We start from the raw sequence: 18,154 nt of genomic DNA on the forward strand, positions 1-18,154 counted from the left end.
GTCTCAAGTAGAAAATGATTTAAATGAATTTATAGGAGTTAAAGACGAATCTTTTGTTTTTAACTCATAGATAAATAATTTAAATATTAATTGTGTTATATTGTATCCTAAAATAGTTTAACATAGTTCAAAAACCTCTTATACTAAATGATTGGATCATGTGAGATTGAGTTTATTGGTATAAAGCTATATATATATACAAAAGGGAAAGGATGAATGCAGAATTTGATCTCAAGACTTTAAATGGCTTATTGGATGAGGTTTACAATAAACATACAATTCAGTGGTAATATGAATTTTAATTAGGTGAAGGGAATTTTTTCTTTAAAAAATAATAAATATTTAATAATAAAAAATTGATAAGGTGCATATTTTAATTCTTTGAAGTCCACCATCATACTTCTTGCACAAGCTGCAATTATTGTGAGCATTCTTATAAGGGATTGGCAATTATTTCTAAAGGTTCAACATATATCAGTATAAGCAAATAAACTGCAATGCATAAAAAGGAATATAGTTATATAATACAAATTTAGAAAAGAAAAAACATGTTCATCTTATTGGAACAGCTTTTGTCACATGCATAACAGTCATCAGTTCATATTTTGGTGCCAATGGAGATTCAAGCTTCATTTAGAAATAGAAAGTTAGAGCCCAAGATTTAAGGAATGCCAAACAAATAAGTTAACAATATAAGTTTTTTTTGTCGGGAGCCTTGCAACGGCGCAATCTCATAAGTTATTTGAACTCATAATCAATCAACTTACAAAACATTGATAATATGTTCAATAAATTCAATAACCTCCTCAAGGATTCACAATATACAAATCTAAATAACACATATATATAGAAAAAATTGAATTAAAAAAATACTAAAGATAGTGACATAGTGACAGAAAAAGAATAATGCAAATGAATAAAGAGTTGAGCATCATTCAAATCAACTTTGCATAATTCCTGGTCATCAAACTCCAAGGATCAACTTGGACTATTATTTATAGAAATTTGCTTGTATCTGAATTTTTAATAAGATAACAGCTAATAAATATGTAGATTTAATGTAACTGGACGGCTCATGTGTTACAGATATGATTCATCTACACTGGGTTAGTGTTCATTTGTTGTTGGACAGCCCGATCTCTCCATGCAAAGAACTGAAGAAACAACGAATTAATTCCCATTGAAATACCAAATCCAGCAAACGACGCGATCAGGATTGCAAAAACTGCTTTCAATTGAATCTGCAGCAGAGGAGAAAACCCTGTTTAGTCAAACAACTCGCATGCTATGAATAGTGATTAAATTCTTCTAGAAAAACTAGTTCAACTTATCATATCGTATTATCAGTGTCCATTAGGGAAAGCAAAACTTACAATATGATAATATGCTTTATCTACCATCCAAAAAGACTGTAGGACAACTTCAAATAGAAATTTCTTCGATAATTCCAAGAATTTGCAAAATGGTGAGCACTGCATTGAGAGAATTTCACACGATGGTTGTGCCAGATTATAGAGACCTTAAGGATCGTTTAAGGGGATTTTGCATTTGTAGGTAACCAGTCAAAAGTATCTCCCTCTCTTTCGATATATATATCGCTGTGTGTGCATGCACATGTAGATCTGTCTGTTTATCTCTCTCATTTTCTTTCTTTTTTTCTTCATAAGCAAATAATAAAATGTTTGCATGCAGGATAATGAAATGCTTTGTGAGAGCATACCATAAAGAGAAACAACAGATTTAGTGGAGTACCAAGCAACAGATCTTGTTCACTATGTTATTTAATGACAAGAGGACTCTCAAGTGCGAATATGTTGTTGGAGAGAGAAATATATCAGAGAAAAAAATATAAAAGATCAACCAAAGGTTCACGTTCATGATCATTGTCTACCATAGAAACATAAAAAGAGTGAAAGAAGCATTCATTTTCTGTTCTTTTACATATACATATTTCCTAACTAGTGTTATTAGTTGAAGCTATGAATACTACAAAAGGCTAGAAAAAATATGTACCAATTGCTTACCACAGAATAGAATAGATGAAGAAATATAATGACAAGCGAGAATTGAAAAGCTGAATAAGCCCAAACATACTCCTTGCGTGCTGCATCAAGAAATGTGTCATAATATCCATTTATACCATATCAATAATTGTCTTCTTTTTTTTTCAACAAATCAGTTACCTAATGCCACTGAAAACACTGATCCTAAGAGACCCAGAGTCAGTGAAAATGGTGCAGCAACCATAACGGCATGCAATTTCATGTCATTAACCTATGCCAAACAGAGAAAAATATTTATAACATAATGATAAAAAAAGAAAACATGAGAATAATCACAGACAATTTTAAAACATAAAAAATAGGAGCAGATATTTGACAAATAAACAGTCCAGAGAAACTGGTATTTCGCTTAGTATAAAAGTACACATTGGTTCCTATATTATAAATTTTCAATGGAACAATAGGTGGGAAAAAGAGGTATCTGGTTCTTCCATAACAAGACTTCTGAAGATGCATCACTTAGCATGTCCATGAGCTATCCTCTCGTTATAACTGCTATAACTAAATTTCCATTGAAGATCAACAGTTGTGCTAGATCCTCAAACGACGTGTAATACAATTTGGTTCTATTCCACCTTGGTTACTGTCAAAAGTCACCTATGTCAATGCCAACTAGATCTTTGTTTGAAATGATTACAGTTTCTCTATTGTTGCCAAGACAGAGTCCAGTAAACGTCTCCATGCGCATCAGAAGCCTAGGTGCAGACAACCTTCATTTGAAGTTCTCCCTACAGACTATGCCACCACTGCAATATGATAAAGAGAACGAAACATCTGTTCTGTATCCATTTGTTCCCTGTCCAGAAGATAGCATGCACTGGAATACATAGGTGCTCGAGAGTTTCAATATATATATATATATATATATATATATATATATATATATATATATGGTTGTATTTTATTTAGCATCCAAAGAGAGTAAATTATCTAGTCTAGATTAGTCAGTAAAATGTAGCCAATTTAACAAAATTTTGAAGTCTTCAAAATTTATTCTAATCAAATTATTATCCATCACTCGTAAAACATATTTGGTCAATACACTAGCTTATATATAGATCAGAATTAGATGAAGAGCACAGTTCTACAATCCAAGAAGTCTTTAGGTAAAGGTAGGGATTCATATTTTATGCACAAACAAAGTCAATTTTTCTTTAAAAAAAGAAAAAGACAGAATGATTTTTTTCATAGTGTTGCTTTGATACTTTTACCAAAGGAAGCTTATAACCATGCATGGTGCATTAACACCTAACTTATCCATATTATATCGCTTCACCAAACTAGAAATCGTTTTAACATTCACAAATTCATACTTTAGGGGCAGGAGCTCATTGTGCTAAAGTCCAATAGCAACTTCCAAAAGTAAACAATTATTCATACTGATAATTTTATCAGATAAAGACGGCAAACAAAAAAAATTAAATTATCACTGCGAAGATTTATAAAATAGCATGAGTCTACTCTTAGATTCAGAAACTTTGTATTCACTGTGGACATTTTTCTTCTAACATAGGAAGATTTAGTTGTACCAGTAGCTGCTCAAGGAAGAAGAAGTAACACATTGCGCTGATAAGCAACAGCACAGCCACATCCTGCCACGTCCTGCAAAAGATACAAATTAAACATATATGAAAAGAAGATAATAATTTGCTAGAGATATCCTTAGAAATACAACATGTCTCTTACATATAATGTTAATGAAAATCATAAACTTAGAACAAACAAGCAATTTATTTCTTTAACTTTGAACTAGGTCAATTATAAGCTCATTTTACTATTACATATAAAATGATAGATTGATAGTACCAACAGCTTTTAAAAACACATACCTGGTTAACAACAAACTTGAGCTCTGTCCAGGATGTTGCTGACCACTGTCCCTATGAGCAGCATTCTGAATACGTAACAAAGTTACTGGCAAATTGAGAACCTCTTGGCTGCAGACTTCACATTTCTTGTTGCCTCTCAGGCTGAACCACTTCACAGCACATTCTTCATGTATGAGCCTTAGGGCACCTTTGCAACTACACTCCATCTTAAGCCAATTTCCACCTTCATTTAGCCCAATTAGACAAATCCTGCAAACTGCTTCGTCTTCAGGAATCTCTTCATCATTATCCTCAGTCATTGGACCTTGTTGATCTGTCTTTAAATGAAGTATAAACTATGCTACCAATGTGAAAAAAGAAAAAGCATAAAATGTTGAAACAAGATAGTTCAAGATCTAGTATTATATGGAATCATGCATAAACAATGTCAGAAGAAATTTGTCAAATGATTACCATCAGGAGGCTCTGAAGACGTGTCCTCATTTTGAACAGAGAAAGATACAGATCTGACAATAACAATATTTCGTACAGGTACAGACAGTGATCTTGGAACTTTAGATTGTGCAGCTGGCTTCTGCAAAAGCATATAACTGATCAAATAGTTTAATCATCAGTAATACGAAGGACTTCATTCCATAGATAAAGCCCTAGTAGTCTAGTACAAGAAAAGATGGAGACAATTGTAACAATTAAGAGAAAGCCATGGATCAGCAAGAAGCAATATTCTAGACATTCCATTGAAATAGTTTCCTAATACAAGATTCACCACCACACTGCCTGAAATATGACTTCCTCAACAGAAACACAGCTGCATATTGCATAGAAAACAAATGAAAAGGAATCTAAACTGCAGTGAACAAAAGAATATTTTAAGGAGAACTTTCTAGTCATCGACAAAACATTATACTGAACTTTGAGCAACCCTCCGAATAAGCAAGAGAAACAAATCTACCTGGGAGCTCTGCTGTTCATATGCCCTGTTATTGACAGGTGAAGGAGATAAACAGGGTGCTGGGGTATTAGGAAGTGATGTGCATCTTTTCCATGAAAAAGCTGACACAATATTAGCATAAAAAGCAGTTTCAGTGCCCTCCCTTTTGTCTGGATCTTCAGCAAGTACAGGATTTAGAAGCGAACTTCTCTCTCCATCAACTACAGGTGTCTTGTTTTTGAAGCTTCGCCCACGAGAAAAACCTCCACTAGATGAAGTGCCTCTAGAGGGTATTTGAAGAGCGAGATCTGTTGCATTACTAGAATTCAGATAAGTAATGCCTTCAACTATTGGTTGCAGGGTCTGGTGTTCAATCTGCATAGAACAGACTTCCGGATAACTTTCAAGTTCTGGTTATGTAACCAGACAAAGAACTAGAGGCAAACAGAGTTGATAATAATGGGCATATTAGGGGAACATAAATCATTATAAGAGATCCTAGTGCACCAAAATATTCATGATTTTTATGTACATTGCATCAGATAACAACACAGAATATGCACAGCAATTGTCATGAAGAGGCAGCAGAAAGTCCCAAAACCAACTTGCTTTGGAAAGAAAGCTCAAGTCCACTACTTACTGTTTTAAAAGAAAATTGGAAGCCAACTTAGATGTTGTTGCAGTTAGATAAAAACATTCCAGACATTAATAAAATTGTGACAGTGAGCAAGAAGAATTTTCAAGGGTCAACACTCCAATTCCTGAAAAAACCAAGTCTAGCTTTACTTTAGCTGTTATAATATTTTTCATCTGAAATTCATTTTCTTTTGGAACTGATGATTAAACCTCAAACTAACAGGACCATCTTTACAGGAAGAAAACACTTGTTACAGTTTATTGACAACAGAAGTAATTGTTTGTTAGTTATCCATAATACAGTTCATAATCTACACAATCTTTTTGTTTCTTCAGAAGAATGATCAGATTTAAATGCCTGACCATGTTGATACAAATGACCTTTTTTCTCATTATACTACGCATCAAGTAAAACATCAATACATCCCACTGAAGAAGAGGAGAACAAAGCCACAGATGAAGAAACAAACTATGCAAGGAACTGTATCTAAATTCATGAATTGGTAGGCGTATTTTTATTCTTTACAGCACCAGCATCATGAAGAACAGATAAAAGACCAGAATTGTAGATGTAAAGTTACCTTAAACATATATCCAAGAAGTCATTGAACCAACCTATTATAAGCACGTCATGTACTTTCTTGATATAGAAGAATTAAAATGTGCATGAGCGACATTTTATTCATATAAAGTAATTAAGGTTTATGAGGTGTTTGATCAGTTATTTCATCATATTGGATCATTATACATACTGAATCACTTAGGTCGGTTGCCATTAGATATTTGATTCAAGTAATAAGTCATTGTATCTAGTTGGATTGATAATTGTGGAAATAGGGGATTTGTAAGAAATGATCTCATTGATTTTCTTACTCTCTATTGTTTAATGTTTTTGTTGTTTTTAAAATATTTTTCTTAAGGAAAAGAGCAAAAACACATACGGATTTTATTTGTCTTTACTGTATCTATAGTTTTATAAAATTGACAACATGATATCCTTAATTTCAGATTTATAATCATGTATTATTATGAGCAAAGGTGCAATGTTATCGTGAATTCATGATTCAGAATGAGAAGCCCATATTAAAGTTTCAAGTTGCATGGGGAGTAGACAAGGAGTCATCTGTGACTTAGCGATAGTTGACAAGTTTAGTCAATTAATAGAAAAATGTGTTAACTGAGCCTCCTAATTTCTTTTTAAATCTAAAAAATGGACAATATAGATGGTATACATTCAAAAACTTAAATCTCAGTTTAACACCGGTTCACCAACTGTCAAATTGCTATGGTATGGTAAACTAGCCTATACTGGGAAAAATAAGTATCGATTGCTATTTAAAATCCTGAATACAATCACTTGAAGATAAATAAAAAGGCTCAACCCTCAAGTAGATGAGCATGAAGACTTAGTAACTTCACCATATTGTTATCAAAAGCATCTTATTGATGCAAAACACTTTATGAAGTTATTGGCCATTAGTTATAAGTCATCGCATGAAGGAAAGCATATATATGACATAGATACATACTTGTATGCATAAGTAGAACATATCCTTAAAAAGAACAAGGACATGACACAATACAAAAAAATATATTTATAACATTAGTTATCCAACAACAGTAGAACATGAGCTAAGTTTCTTGGTTTGAGATGCAAACCTCGGTACCGAATAACCTTTATTGTCACTCTTACCACATTAGGAAGAGCCTTTTCTCAAAATAGCAATCACAAGAAAACTAAATAACCTAAATGGGCAGAAGACTATGCACGTGTAATGAAATGACTAACATTATTACAGAATTAGAACTGGAGAAAAAATCTCTGAGAGCTCACGGTGCACAACCCTACAGCTACAATATAAGTTAAAAACTTATAAGGCAACAAGACCATTAATTAGACAAAACATGTCTTACATTCTTTAGAAGCAACCATGTTTTACAATCTTCAAATGGATCCAAAAGCAAGTACTCTGACGGTCTGACCCACACAAGCTGTTAGAGCATATAGAGTAATATACGACAAGTTTAATCATGCACACTTGCAGTATAAACTCTCATGCTACACATTAAGTTTGTGATGATCCTTGCAACTTCAGTGTCCTCTTTACTTCTTCAGTAAAATAAGGCTTCATGCTACTCACACTAATGTGGTTTATGTAAACACAGACTGTTTCAAGACAAGAAACCGATATGTTCTCTGACCAAAACCTCTACCAAGCTGTAAAAGCATTCCATGTAGACATAAGTTCCTAAATTTGGCCGAATGAGCAAGCATATCTCATACTTTATCTGTATTAGTAACTCAGGTTCTACAGTTTATGTTGAATTAAAAGTTCCCTTTTAGTCTTCCTCATCATCTTCATAGACAGTACACACCGATCTATATTAATTTCAGAACTCATTTCTGATGTAAGTTCCCAAGCAACACTCATCAAAACACAAAAAGTGATCTGATACAGCGCATAATGCCGACTGTGTATAAATTTTAATGATTAATTCAAAAAAATCCCAACTGCAAATAAATTGCATCAAGATTACTTTATGAAGAATCATCATCATAATTGTCAGGCAAAAACACAACTGAATAATTAAAAACAATAATCACAAAAGTAAAGAAATAACCATTTAATGATTTACCATCAACAGAAGTAATTGTGCTAATCTTCCGTGTTTATTGCTTTTTACACATAAAAATTCTGAAATTAGTGGCTCAATCACCTGTAAGAATTCTAGTAAACAAAAGAAAGAAAACAGGAAGATATATATACATATGTGTATATATACATACATGTATATATGTATATATGTATGTATATATGTATATATGTATATGTATATATACATATATACATATACATATATACATATACACATACATATATACATATGTATATACATACATACATATATATATACATACATACATATATATATATATATACATACATATATATATATATACATGATTTGCCACAAAATAGGAACGAATACCACTTAATAATTTGCCACCGACAGTTTCTTAGAGATCACGGTCAATCGTTGGAAAAAAATTATTAAAATAACATGGAAATAAGAAGTAGATCCATCAAAGATGACAGTTTTCCATCTATTCATCGATTGCGAAACAGAGACATAGCCTAATTGGCAGCAAGAAATAACATCAGCGAATCAAGAGAACAGAAAAGAAATAGAAAAATGGAAAGGGAAATGAGGGCGGATCCCACGACTCTCTTCTACTCCGCGATCAGAGCAACAAAAAAAAAAACTTAGAAATACAAAGTTTCGGAAGGACCGACCTTTTGAGAGGGGGAGGAGGATGGGGAGGAGGAGGACGAGGCAGCTTCATTGGCGCCCTGGGGGCCGGTCACAGATTCGTCTTCCATTCCTTCGCGAGCCACTGGTAGAGGAAAGAGTGGAGATTGGCGCAGTCGTATTATGTAGATGACAACAGCGATGGCCAGTAAAGCGTCTTCCACCAGAAATTAAAGTCATTAAATACAGATTCATTCATGGGCAGAGAAGACGACGACGGTGGAAGGCAACAGGAAAAGGAAGGAGAGGAGTAATTGGGCCGTGGTTAATGCCAGGGTAAATGAGGGGATTCCCGAGTTCTGGTTTACCATTGGTGGGCACCGCTGTCTCACATCAGACGGATCATATTTCAACATCAGTGAGTCACGAGAAGACGGAATCTCCAGTCCATGTAATACCATATCTCAAGGAACCCGATGTGTGTGTATATATATATATATATATATACCTTCAATAAATTTAAGTTAATTATTACTGATCATGATTACTACTAAATTAATACTATAAAATTTTTTAAATACTAAAAATAGTCTATAGATATAGATAAATTTTAAAAAGATTTATAAGTTTAAGGATTTTTCGACTAACAAATTCTTATGTTTTTTTTTCAAAATAACCATTATGCCTAATTGACAATCACCCTTCGACTAACCTCGTCTCTCCCATCGGTCGCTCCCCTTCATCACACCAGCCCTCCTCCCTCCGTCAAACTTTCACGACTCTCGTCGAACCCCATTAGACCTGTGATGATATAGGCAGCCTACATAACCAATGATTAAGACTATGAGCAAGGGCACAAAGCGGTTGTGCGACCTTATCATAAGCAACGATGAAAGTATGATAACAAGCCTTCACGTAAGGGTTGTAAGTAGAGGGGGTCAATCGGGTTATCAACGGTGACAACTCTTCCCCGGACAATGGTTATGAGCCATGCGACGAGAGTTGCATGTAGCAATGCAAGGTGAAAGTGATGATGGGTTTGAGAAAAAAATATTTTTTAAAAAAATTAGTAAAAATAAAAATCAGAGAGATGCTATGTGAGAATTTTTCAAACTTGGGGTGCTTTCTGAAAAATTTTCAAATCTAAAGGCTTTTTTTCCGAGAATTGTTCCTTTATATATTATATATTTATTTACATAATTAAACAAATATATATATATATATAAGATAATCACAATTAAAAATATAAATAGGATTTATTATTTTTAAAAAAATTGTTTAATCTCTTATGTTTGCCAGCATTTAAATGAGGTTACAAAATTAATTTGACTTAATTCATGAAGATTAATCTTGACCACAATTGTCAAATTTAATTAAGAGAGGTAATTATGACCCAAAAAAAAAAGCTAAACTTATAGAGATTTATTTACAGAGCAAACAGGTACAACAACAACAAGTTATATAATGTCTCAAAGTCGGCTACATGATAATATCTTATTTTTATTTGGTATTCTAAATTAAAATTAAAATATATTCTGGTCAAAATATGAAAACTTGTATATACGATCATAAAGTTCATCTTTACCCGTTGATTGATTGTGGTTTCAACTGTTCACGTATGATCTTAAAGTTCATCTTCTCCATACAAAAGTTGGGATACGGAGATGGGGAATACAGCACAAGTTTTCATGACATTAAATGCATTGGATAAGATATGAACACATATTTATTGCGTAGCCAATCTTTATGTGAACTTCTATTCTTTATTTATTCATTCGATTAATCGAGTGAGTTCATTCTGACCTCGAAAAGTTTGAAGCTTACACATAAAAAAATGTACGGACACGTTTTTGGGAAAGAAGAACTTCAAAGAAAATGGATTTATATTTCTGATAAATGATTAATTAAGTTGTGATTACTACTGACATGGTGATATGGTGAATATTCGCCAATCATATCAAGATGAGTGAACTCCAAATCAACCAAACTTGCCATGGTATCAAATTCCACTAAAGATATTTGCTCAATCAAATCTGATATGATAGATCTTTCTTAAAAGGGGATATTAATGTTGTCCATCACATATAAAATACTAGTGTTGTCAATATCTAATTAATTATAACTTAAGTTGGAGGGACCGATCGAGCTTACTCAACACTTCCTAATCGTTAGACTTGAGTATTATAAAAAGGGATATTCGAACAACAATATCTAATCAATTTTAATTTGAGCATCCAAGAAATATTACGAGACATTTTATAACTCTATTAAAAAATTTATAAATTATGTATCGATAACCGTCATGTCAAGATCGATAAGTCGATAATGGATCAAAGCTTCCATATGCATATTTACACTAAATTAAAGTCATGTCAAGATCGATAACCATCGATCAAAACTTCCATAGCTTATAAGTTTGCAAAGAAAAAGATGAGAATTAGGGCAAACGAGTGAAGGCCAAACCAAATATACCAGTCTTTCACTAGAATGGAATCCAAGGATAATCGATATATGTAATTTTATCTACATAAAGTTGAATTTCTATCATCCATATTGTTAAAAAAAAGAAGGATATTAGTTATATCACAGATATCAATCACATGTTATTTTAACTAACAATATTCTTCTTTGTGTTATGCTACCTTATAAAATTTGCATGATAACTAGGGTTAACAAACCCACTGAAGGTGAAATGAGCATGGTCAAAGATATCAAACTTTTCTTCTAAATTAAATTAAATAGTTAAAATGAGATAAGAAGTTCAGCTCGGAGTTCATGCAAGCTGTCTCTAAGAACACAAAAACAGAAAAAAAAAAAAAAAAAATCATACGATCATATCGGAGCAAACAGGAAATTATTACATTTCATAAATTTCCATGGGAACAGTACATTGCAGCTTGACAACATATCTAACAGTGGCCTGCCACCTCTGTGGCTTTGACCGGAAAAAAGACATTTGCCGACTGCATTTATCCATATATACATTCATCAAAGTTACCTCCAGATTACATGGTGCACAAGTTTTCTGCACCCTCCCTGCAAACTTCTACTCTCTTTTAAGACACCATGGACTACTTTGTCCGGCTTCTAATAGATAGAGTTATCAGATTCCAGAGAAACAAAAGCTTTCTTTCTTCACCACAGACTCAGTAACGCGTACGGAAGTAGTGCAAAAACCAAATGGACGAAACATCTGCCTGAAGCAGAAGCTGCACATGAACGAAAATGATGTCATGGCAAGAATATACAGTAAACAAAACTTGTTATGTAAAGCAAAGAGTTGAATGGTAGCAAATCTTCTGATGCTTCATATATAGTATAATCATTATACTAGAATGCGCTTTATACTATAATGCGCTTGACAATTGAGTTGATTTGTGTTCTATTAATAATTTTCATGATGGGAAAGATATGCTAGGAAACAGAACAAGCATGAAGAGATAATGCAACAATGCATGATCATTGTACTATCATAGCTTAAGAAGAATTGGCAAATTCCTTGCCAGATACCCAGCCACTCCTTGAAAGAAGGTGCCCAAAGGAACTGTTCCAAGCTGATCAAAACAGTTGACTCATGTTAAATTGCTAGCTGTAATAGCAGAAATACATAGTTAAATCTGTTGGAGAATGTAGAGAGAAACATACAGAGGGATGAAATTCAAAGCAAAGGAAGGCCTATAGAAGTGACAAGACTAACAGTAAATATAAACCGGAGCCTCCACCCTGCAAAAAACGTATTTACCAGCTCTGGTAACAATTTAAACTACAAGGTCAACCTGATGAGAAATAATCTATGAATTTGTTTAACATAAAAAACTAATCATTCGCCAATAACAACTGGTCCCATACGTCTATAATGGATAACTAATGACCTTGCTTATTTCCAAAATTGCTTAACCATTCATTAATTCGGAGACAGTCTGCATTTGTTACTTCAGTCTTCTCATTTAATTAACACATCCAACGAGTGAAAAACATTTTCAACAGCCCTAGTTTTGGGATGATAAAGGCAGCTGTTTTGACAGGCATCAAAGCTGTGTAGAATTAATGTTGAGCTATGCAAAGAGATATATAATGATCAACATCATATGCATGAAGGTTAAAGAAAAGCATATTGGGAAACTTAAAGGATAACACAACATATCATGACACCCAACTTCATGCAGAAATAAGTTGTGAGGCTTAACTTGTGACTTCCACAACCACAATGATATAAAGTTCAATATTCTAAAAAAAGAAACAAGGCAGAGGAACTACAAGATCACGATTAAGAAAAAAAGCCATTTCCATAAGCTCTGATTATATCATGGAATCACATCATCAAATTATTTGTAAATACATTGCAACAATATCTTAGTAATAATTATTAATACATTTTCAGTTAGTTACGTAAGAACCATTAGGTATTATGATCATTACCTGAAATCACATCATAGAAGTATTTGAGGTTTGCTTGCACCAAGATCTTAACATTTTGTGTCATCCCCTTAGCTAATTCTTAGTTTTTTTATGCTTTGTTAAAGTTACTGTTAAAATTTCAATCTTATGCTAAAATAACAATAGTAGAATAGTAGATAAGAACTCACATGTATATGGTGCAGGTGAAATTGATGACGTCCCATCAGGAGGCTTGTTATCTGTTATGCTCTCGCTAGGAGGTTGCTGATGAGTAAAAGAAACAGCAGGCAAAGGAGACGCCGATTTGATGTTTGGAGCTGGAACTGGTGATTCTTCATGAGCCCGAGGAGCATGTAAATGCTGTGGAGCATTCAATGGTGCACCAAAATGATGTGGAGAACTCACGGGCCTAGTCGAATGCCCCTTAACTGCTGCTGGTGCAGTAGCAGAAAGCTTCGGAGCATCAGCAGGTGCAGCAGCAGGAGTTACATAACCTATGTTTTTTGGCCTGCTTGAAAATCCATATCGGCAACCAGAAGGAGCTGAAGCTCGATGATCATGAGTATCAGAAGCAGGACCAGGAGCATGGTGCATAGGAAAATGATGCTTATAGTGATGATGGGAGTGGTGCCGATGATGAGGATGATGGTCTGGTTTTGGTTGAGGAGCTGGACTTGGTGAAGCAGTATCACCTCCACTATTAAAGGAATGCTGAGCAAAAGAAGACAAGCGTATTTGCTTTACTCTACCAAATAAGGTGTGATTTAGACCGAGGTTTCCTGCAGAAGAATTTCGAATCGTTTGAGCCAACTCCTTCCACCTCGGCAAAGATGGCTGCCGATTGCCAACTGCAAGTACAATGGAGGTTTGAACAATTGTTGGAGGAGCAACCGTGGAGCCATTCATATTTGTCAATTTAATATAGAGATTCTGCAACGAGAAAAAAGAAAATTGGTATCTGAAAGAAAAACAATAGTTTGTGAAGCAAGTCACTTAAGAGAATTGTAATTATAACTTGCAGCTTATACACCAAAATTGTCATATAATCCATCAAAGATTATTTTTGCCTCAGGAACTACAGTATCATGCTATGCAAGTAAAAACACCCTGCACCAGTAAGAAACGAGCATCGCACATGCTACCTGTTGGCAAATGCGTCACACTTGACAGGCATGGGCACAGCTGCTCTGTCGTATTGACCCAAGGCAGCTTTTTTTTCTTTTTAAGAAATGTACAACTATCCTTACCTAGAATGTCATACTATATTTTCTAGAAAGACTTCCAGTGGATCACTTTTTTCCAAGCCAGTGCTCACCTCAGAAGCACATCTATGTAGCGACCATGATATGGGAAAAAAAAGACCCAACTAGATTATCTGCAGACAAGTGCTTGAAGTGGTAAATAATTAAAACTACAATAACTCTGTATACAAGAATTAGAGCCAAGCTCCTATATAATATATCTATAAAAGGGCCCTAGGCTGTTAATTCAAGTCATGCATGCTACAGGACCTTTAACATAATTTTACAGGAAGCTGGCCTGGTACCAATAATATATTGTAACAAACATCATGCAGAAAAAGAAAAGCTTAAAATTAGAAGCAGAAGTATATCTTAAGCAACATTATGGTCAAACCTCATTCAAATTGAGTAGTAATCCAGCCTTCATCTGGTCCTCCAGTTCATCGATTCTATCTTGAACTTGATAGATAGGAAAGTTTAAAGTGAAATTAAAAAGCATTTGCACCTTTTGCAAAAGAAAAGCTTTTTGAAAAGGTATTATGGTGATCCCTCCAGGAAACTTAAGCACCTCAAAGAATGATGAGTTTCCGAACAAGGATGAAGTCAAGTGAAGAGATGACTGCCGTATAACCAAGGACATAAAAGAGGCCCGGAGAATGCTTAGCCCAGTTGATGATAGAGTTGAACTCTTTGGATAAGGCCAAACACCGAAAACCACATTTGTCCAGTTCAATCCACTCAAAGGTTCCAGATAGATTATAGCTACCTGATTAAGTTAAAGCAATAGATAGGATCATGTTTACACTAACATAAACATAAAATACATAGAGTTGAAGAAAGAGTACCGAGGAATCAGGAACACCAATTTCTTCAAAAATGTCAACTTGAAGTTTTCCAATATTGGAACTTAGCAAAGCAACTGGCTTTTGCAATTTGAAGCTCGCAACAATATCAGCTGGCAGAACTTACTCAGTCAGTCAAAACAATCTAAGTTAACCAAATTGATAAACAATGAAAAAGAATAACTAGTACCAAAACCAAATGATGGTGTTTGTATCTGCTGTCTCCAATTAAGAGGTTTGACAAAATACTGACATGATACTTATCGAACAAATCCTGGCTAGAAAAAATTGGAAATTACACTAAATAATGTTATCCATGGTGGAACCAAGGCAGAGAAGAGGCCCTGTAACCTCAAATTTGTTGCTGTACATAGAACCAATCACAAAATTAGAAGGGCGTCAACTCTAGTTGAGTTGAGTTCAAGGCAATGAATATGTTTGATGACCTACATAATTCAATCATTTTACATCAAGAATCGATGTAGCATGTCTTGGTAATTATAGCATTTGATCAGCAGACAGAGAAAAAGTAATAGTGACAAAATAAAGTTCTCCAAAATAATTTCAAGTTTTCCTATAAAATAATTGTCACATTGTTGCCCGGAAGTGGAAAAGAAATCACCAAGATAACAAAAGCATTAGCATATTTTAAAAGTCAAATCTATCAAAAATGCAAAAGATATACTGGGTACAGAAGAATACAAAAACCTAATATGCTGAATGTGTTCAACAGAGAATAGAGCATATACACTAACAAACAAGATGCTAATATACTCTACATTGGCATCTGTTGTATGTGAGGTCTCAAATGCAGAATGCCTAGAAATATATTCATGTAACCATTATATAGCTTATCTAAGTAAGGAAGGCAAGAGTATATTTCACAAAATTTATAGGACAAAGGAACTAGAAAATGCATTATGTTGCTTGACAATGACTTTGATATCCATCAACATTGATCAATATAGAACCACCAAGAGCACATAAATTTGTAGTCGACATAATGAAGCATAAACAGATTCCTTAGAACCCAACACTTACAACCATGCTAGTGAACATAACTAAAAGAAAAAATTCTCACAAAGAAATAAGAGTTGCAGGATGTAATGTGCATGACAGAAAATAAAGAAATTGATACATCGCACAAGGTGAATTTGGTGCCACAAAAAGATCTCCTGATTTCTTAACTTTGATTTTCATCAATCCATCCAAAACTTGTTTACTCACCTAGCAAGTATTGTTCTGATCAACAAGAAAACCATCCAATGACTAGCATAATGAATTTTGTTTTCCTTAAAAATTTATGGCATAACTCAGTAGGTGAGTAATAAGGTGATCATTCATCATACATAATTACTTGTTCTGCTTAACTGCCTCTTTTGTCTATCCAAAAAATCCCAAAGTTGATATGAGATACCAGTAAAATTTAAACTACAACATATACAAAGCTACTAGGTGTATGATAAATTATTCCAGAGCAAGTCTATATTAGTAGCATGAAATACAGAAATAGTACATGATACAAAACCATATAAGCTAAGATTACGTTTTTATTTTCTTCTTTGCAGGCTGTCAAATCAGAGTAAAATAGTAACTTTCCTTGTGCAGACAATAAAAAGTTACTCTCTTATGCCTAAAATCAAGGCTATGTTGATGCTCTTAAAACATAAGTGCAAAATGCATCATCAGATACAAATGTTGAAGTGATTGTTGCTTCTGCATAAAAAGGAAACTGATAGTGAAATCGATGTCATATTTATGACAAAAATATGTATTCTTCTGTGACTTTACTTCTGAATGAAGAGTACTTAAATCGGTCATGATCAAGAGCTCTCGAGCATAAGAACCGCTGTGAGACATTAATAAAGGTATCAGATCTCAAGCAGGACCCAGCACAAACTGAATGTAACAAACTAAATATGAACACTAAAATAGGGAAAACTATCTAATAAAGAAACAGCAGGACGTCCAATATTGCAAAGTGAAACAAAATAAAGTATAACGAGTTGTTGATGACAAGTTCTTAAAGCTTATTGATGTCATTTATAACATAGATAACTCTCAGCACGATAATTGCAAGCAGGTAATTAAAACAACCATTAATTTCAAGAAATAAATCTAACAAATGCAACATCACATTATGGAAAAACCACAAGCCGACAAAATGTAGGCATCCACCAAAACACAACGATAATTTACACAGCTCAACGAGGTCAAGCGAAACTCCCCTAATGCAGCCCGACGGCGTAAGGACTCCAAACAACATCCCAAATATCCAAAATTTCGACACTCCGAAACCTCACCTGTGAATCGCGGGTCCTTATCGGGGCGCCCGGAGCCCTCGTACCGCCTCACAAACGGAGGCAACCAGAATACCACCGACAGCAGCAGGGCGAGGCTGAGTATGAGCGACGCGACGCAGCGCGGCCTCGCGATTCGCCCGATCAAGCGGCAGCTCGGGCACCGGGCGCCGGCATTCTCCGCGGCTGCCTCCTGAAGGGCCGCCTGATGCGAAGGCGTCGGCTGCTCGTCCTCGGATTTCCCCATGGCACACCCACCAGATCTCCTCAGTCCGCTTCTCCTCCCCCGCGCACCTCCTGCAATGCCCCCATTGCCGCGAAGGCCGATGAGAAATCAAGAACTCGGAGAAGGGTAGGGTTTGAACGCTTAGGGTTCGAAGAAGGCGAAGAAGAGAGGGAGTGAGAAGGGGGAGGAGAGGAAAGATAATGGAAGGTGAGACAAAGGGAAACTTAAACTGGAGGTCAGTGGTGCGCTTTACTGTGCTTGCAGTTTTAACCCTTTTCATTTTATTTATACTATTTAATTACTTTATTCATTATTATATTATCATTTATATATTATAAACTTTCCTTTGCACAAAAGAAACTAAAATAGGGATTTTTGCGTTCACCCCCCTAATCCTTCTATTTTTACCATGCATACCCTGCATCACATGCTATCT

At 34.6% G+C, this 18,154-nt stretch overlaps 2 protein-coding genes across 3 annotated transcripts; both read right to left on the minus strand.

Annotated features, from left to right (window-relative positions):
• Positions 1–958: 958 nt before the first annotated feature.
• Positions 959–9,074, minus strand: LOC103988656 (uncharacterized). Its single transcript, XM_009407259.3, has 8 exons — positions 8,756–9,074; positions 4,845–5,198; positions 4,346–4,466; positions 3,893–4,205; positions 3,593–3,665; positions 2,184–2,274; positions 2,025–2,104; positions 959–1,241 (listed from the first exon to the last, which is right to left on the minus strand). Exons 1-8 carry the CDS (start codon positions 8,840–8,842, stop codon positions 1,098–1,100), a joined length of 1,263 nt encoding a protein of 420 aa, XP_009405534.2. The 5' UTR covers positions 8,843–9,074; the 3' UTR covers positions 959–1,097.
• A 2,600-nt stretch (positions 9,075–11,674) lies between these two features.
• LOC135612135 (uncharacterized) lies at positions 11,675–17,945 on the minus strand. 2 transcript variants are annotated; one of them, XM_065108011.1, is made up of 5 exons: positions 17,496–17,945; positions 15,196–15,305; positions 14,745–15,116; positions 13,298–14,039; positions 11,675–11,920 (listed from the first exon to the last, which is right to left on the minus strand). In XM_065108011.1, exons 1-5 carry the CDS (start codon positions 17,737–17,739, stop codon positions 11,847–11,849), a joined length of 1,542 nt encoding a protein of 513 aa, XP_064964083.1. In that variant the 5' UTR covers positions 17,740–17,945; the 3' UTR covers positions 11,675–11,846. The 2 variants fall into 2 exon arrangements, with proteins under 2 accessions (XP_064964083.1, XP_064964125.1); XM_065108053.1 differs by having other exon boundaries at positions 11,703–11,920; positions 14,856–15,116.
• Positions 17,946–18,154: the final 209 nt, after the last annotated feature.

Source organism: Musa acuminata, chromosome BXJ1-1 (genome assembly GCF_036884655.1).
Source record: "Musa acuminata AAA Group cultivar baxijiao chromosome BXJ1-1, Cavendish_Baxijiao_AAA, whole genome shotgun sequence".
NCBI lineage: Eukaryota > Viridiplantae > Streptophyta > Magnoliopsida > Zingiberales > Musaceae > Musa > Musa acuminata.

Bases quoted from the DNA above. Each gene is read 5' to 3' on its own strand.
- LOC103988656 (XM_009407259.3), bottom strand. From the start codon at position 8,842: ATGGAAGACGAATCTGTGACCGGCCCCCAGGGCGCCAATGAAGCTGCC. The intron at 5,199-8,755 runs GTCGGTCCTTCC...TGTTCTATGCAG, and splicing joins CCTCCTCCCCCTCTCAAAAG to ATTGAACACCAGACCCTGCA. The intron at 4,467-4,844 runs GTAGATTTGTTT...ATGCTTTTGCAG, and splicing joins ATGAACAGCAGAGCTCCCAG to AAGCCAGCTGCACAATCTAA.
- LOC135612135 (XM_065108011.1), bottom strand. From the start codon at position 17,739: ATGGGGAAATCCGAGGACGAGCAGCCGACGCCTTCGCATCAGGCGGCC. The intron at 15,306-17,495 runs GTGAGGTTTCGG...AAGTTCTGCCAG, and splicing joins TAAGGACCCGCGATTCACAG to CTGATATTGTTGCGAGCTTC. The intron at 15,117-15,195 runs GTACTCTTTCTT...TAACTTAATCAG, and splicing joins TTGGTGTTCCTGATTCCTCG to GTAGCTATAATCTATCTGGA.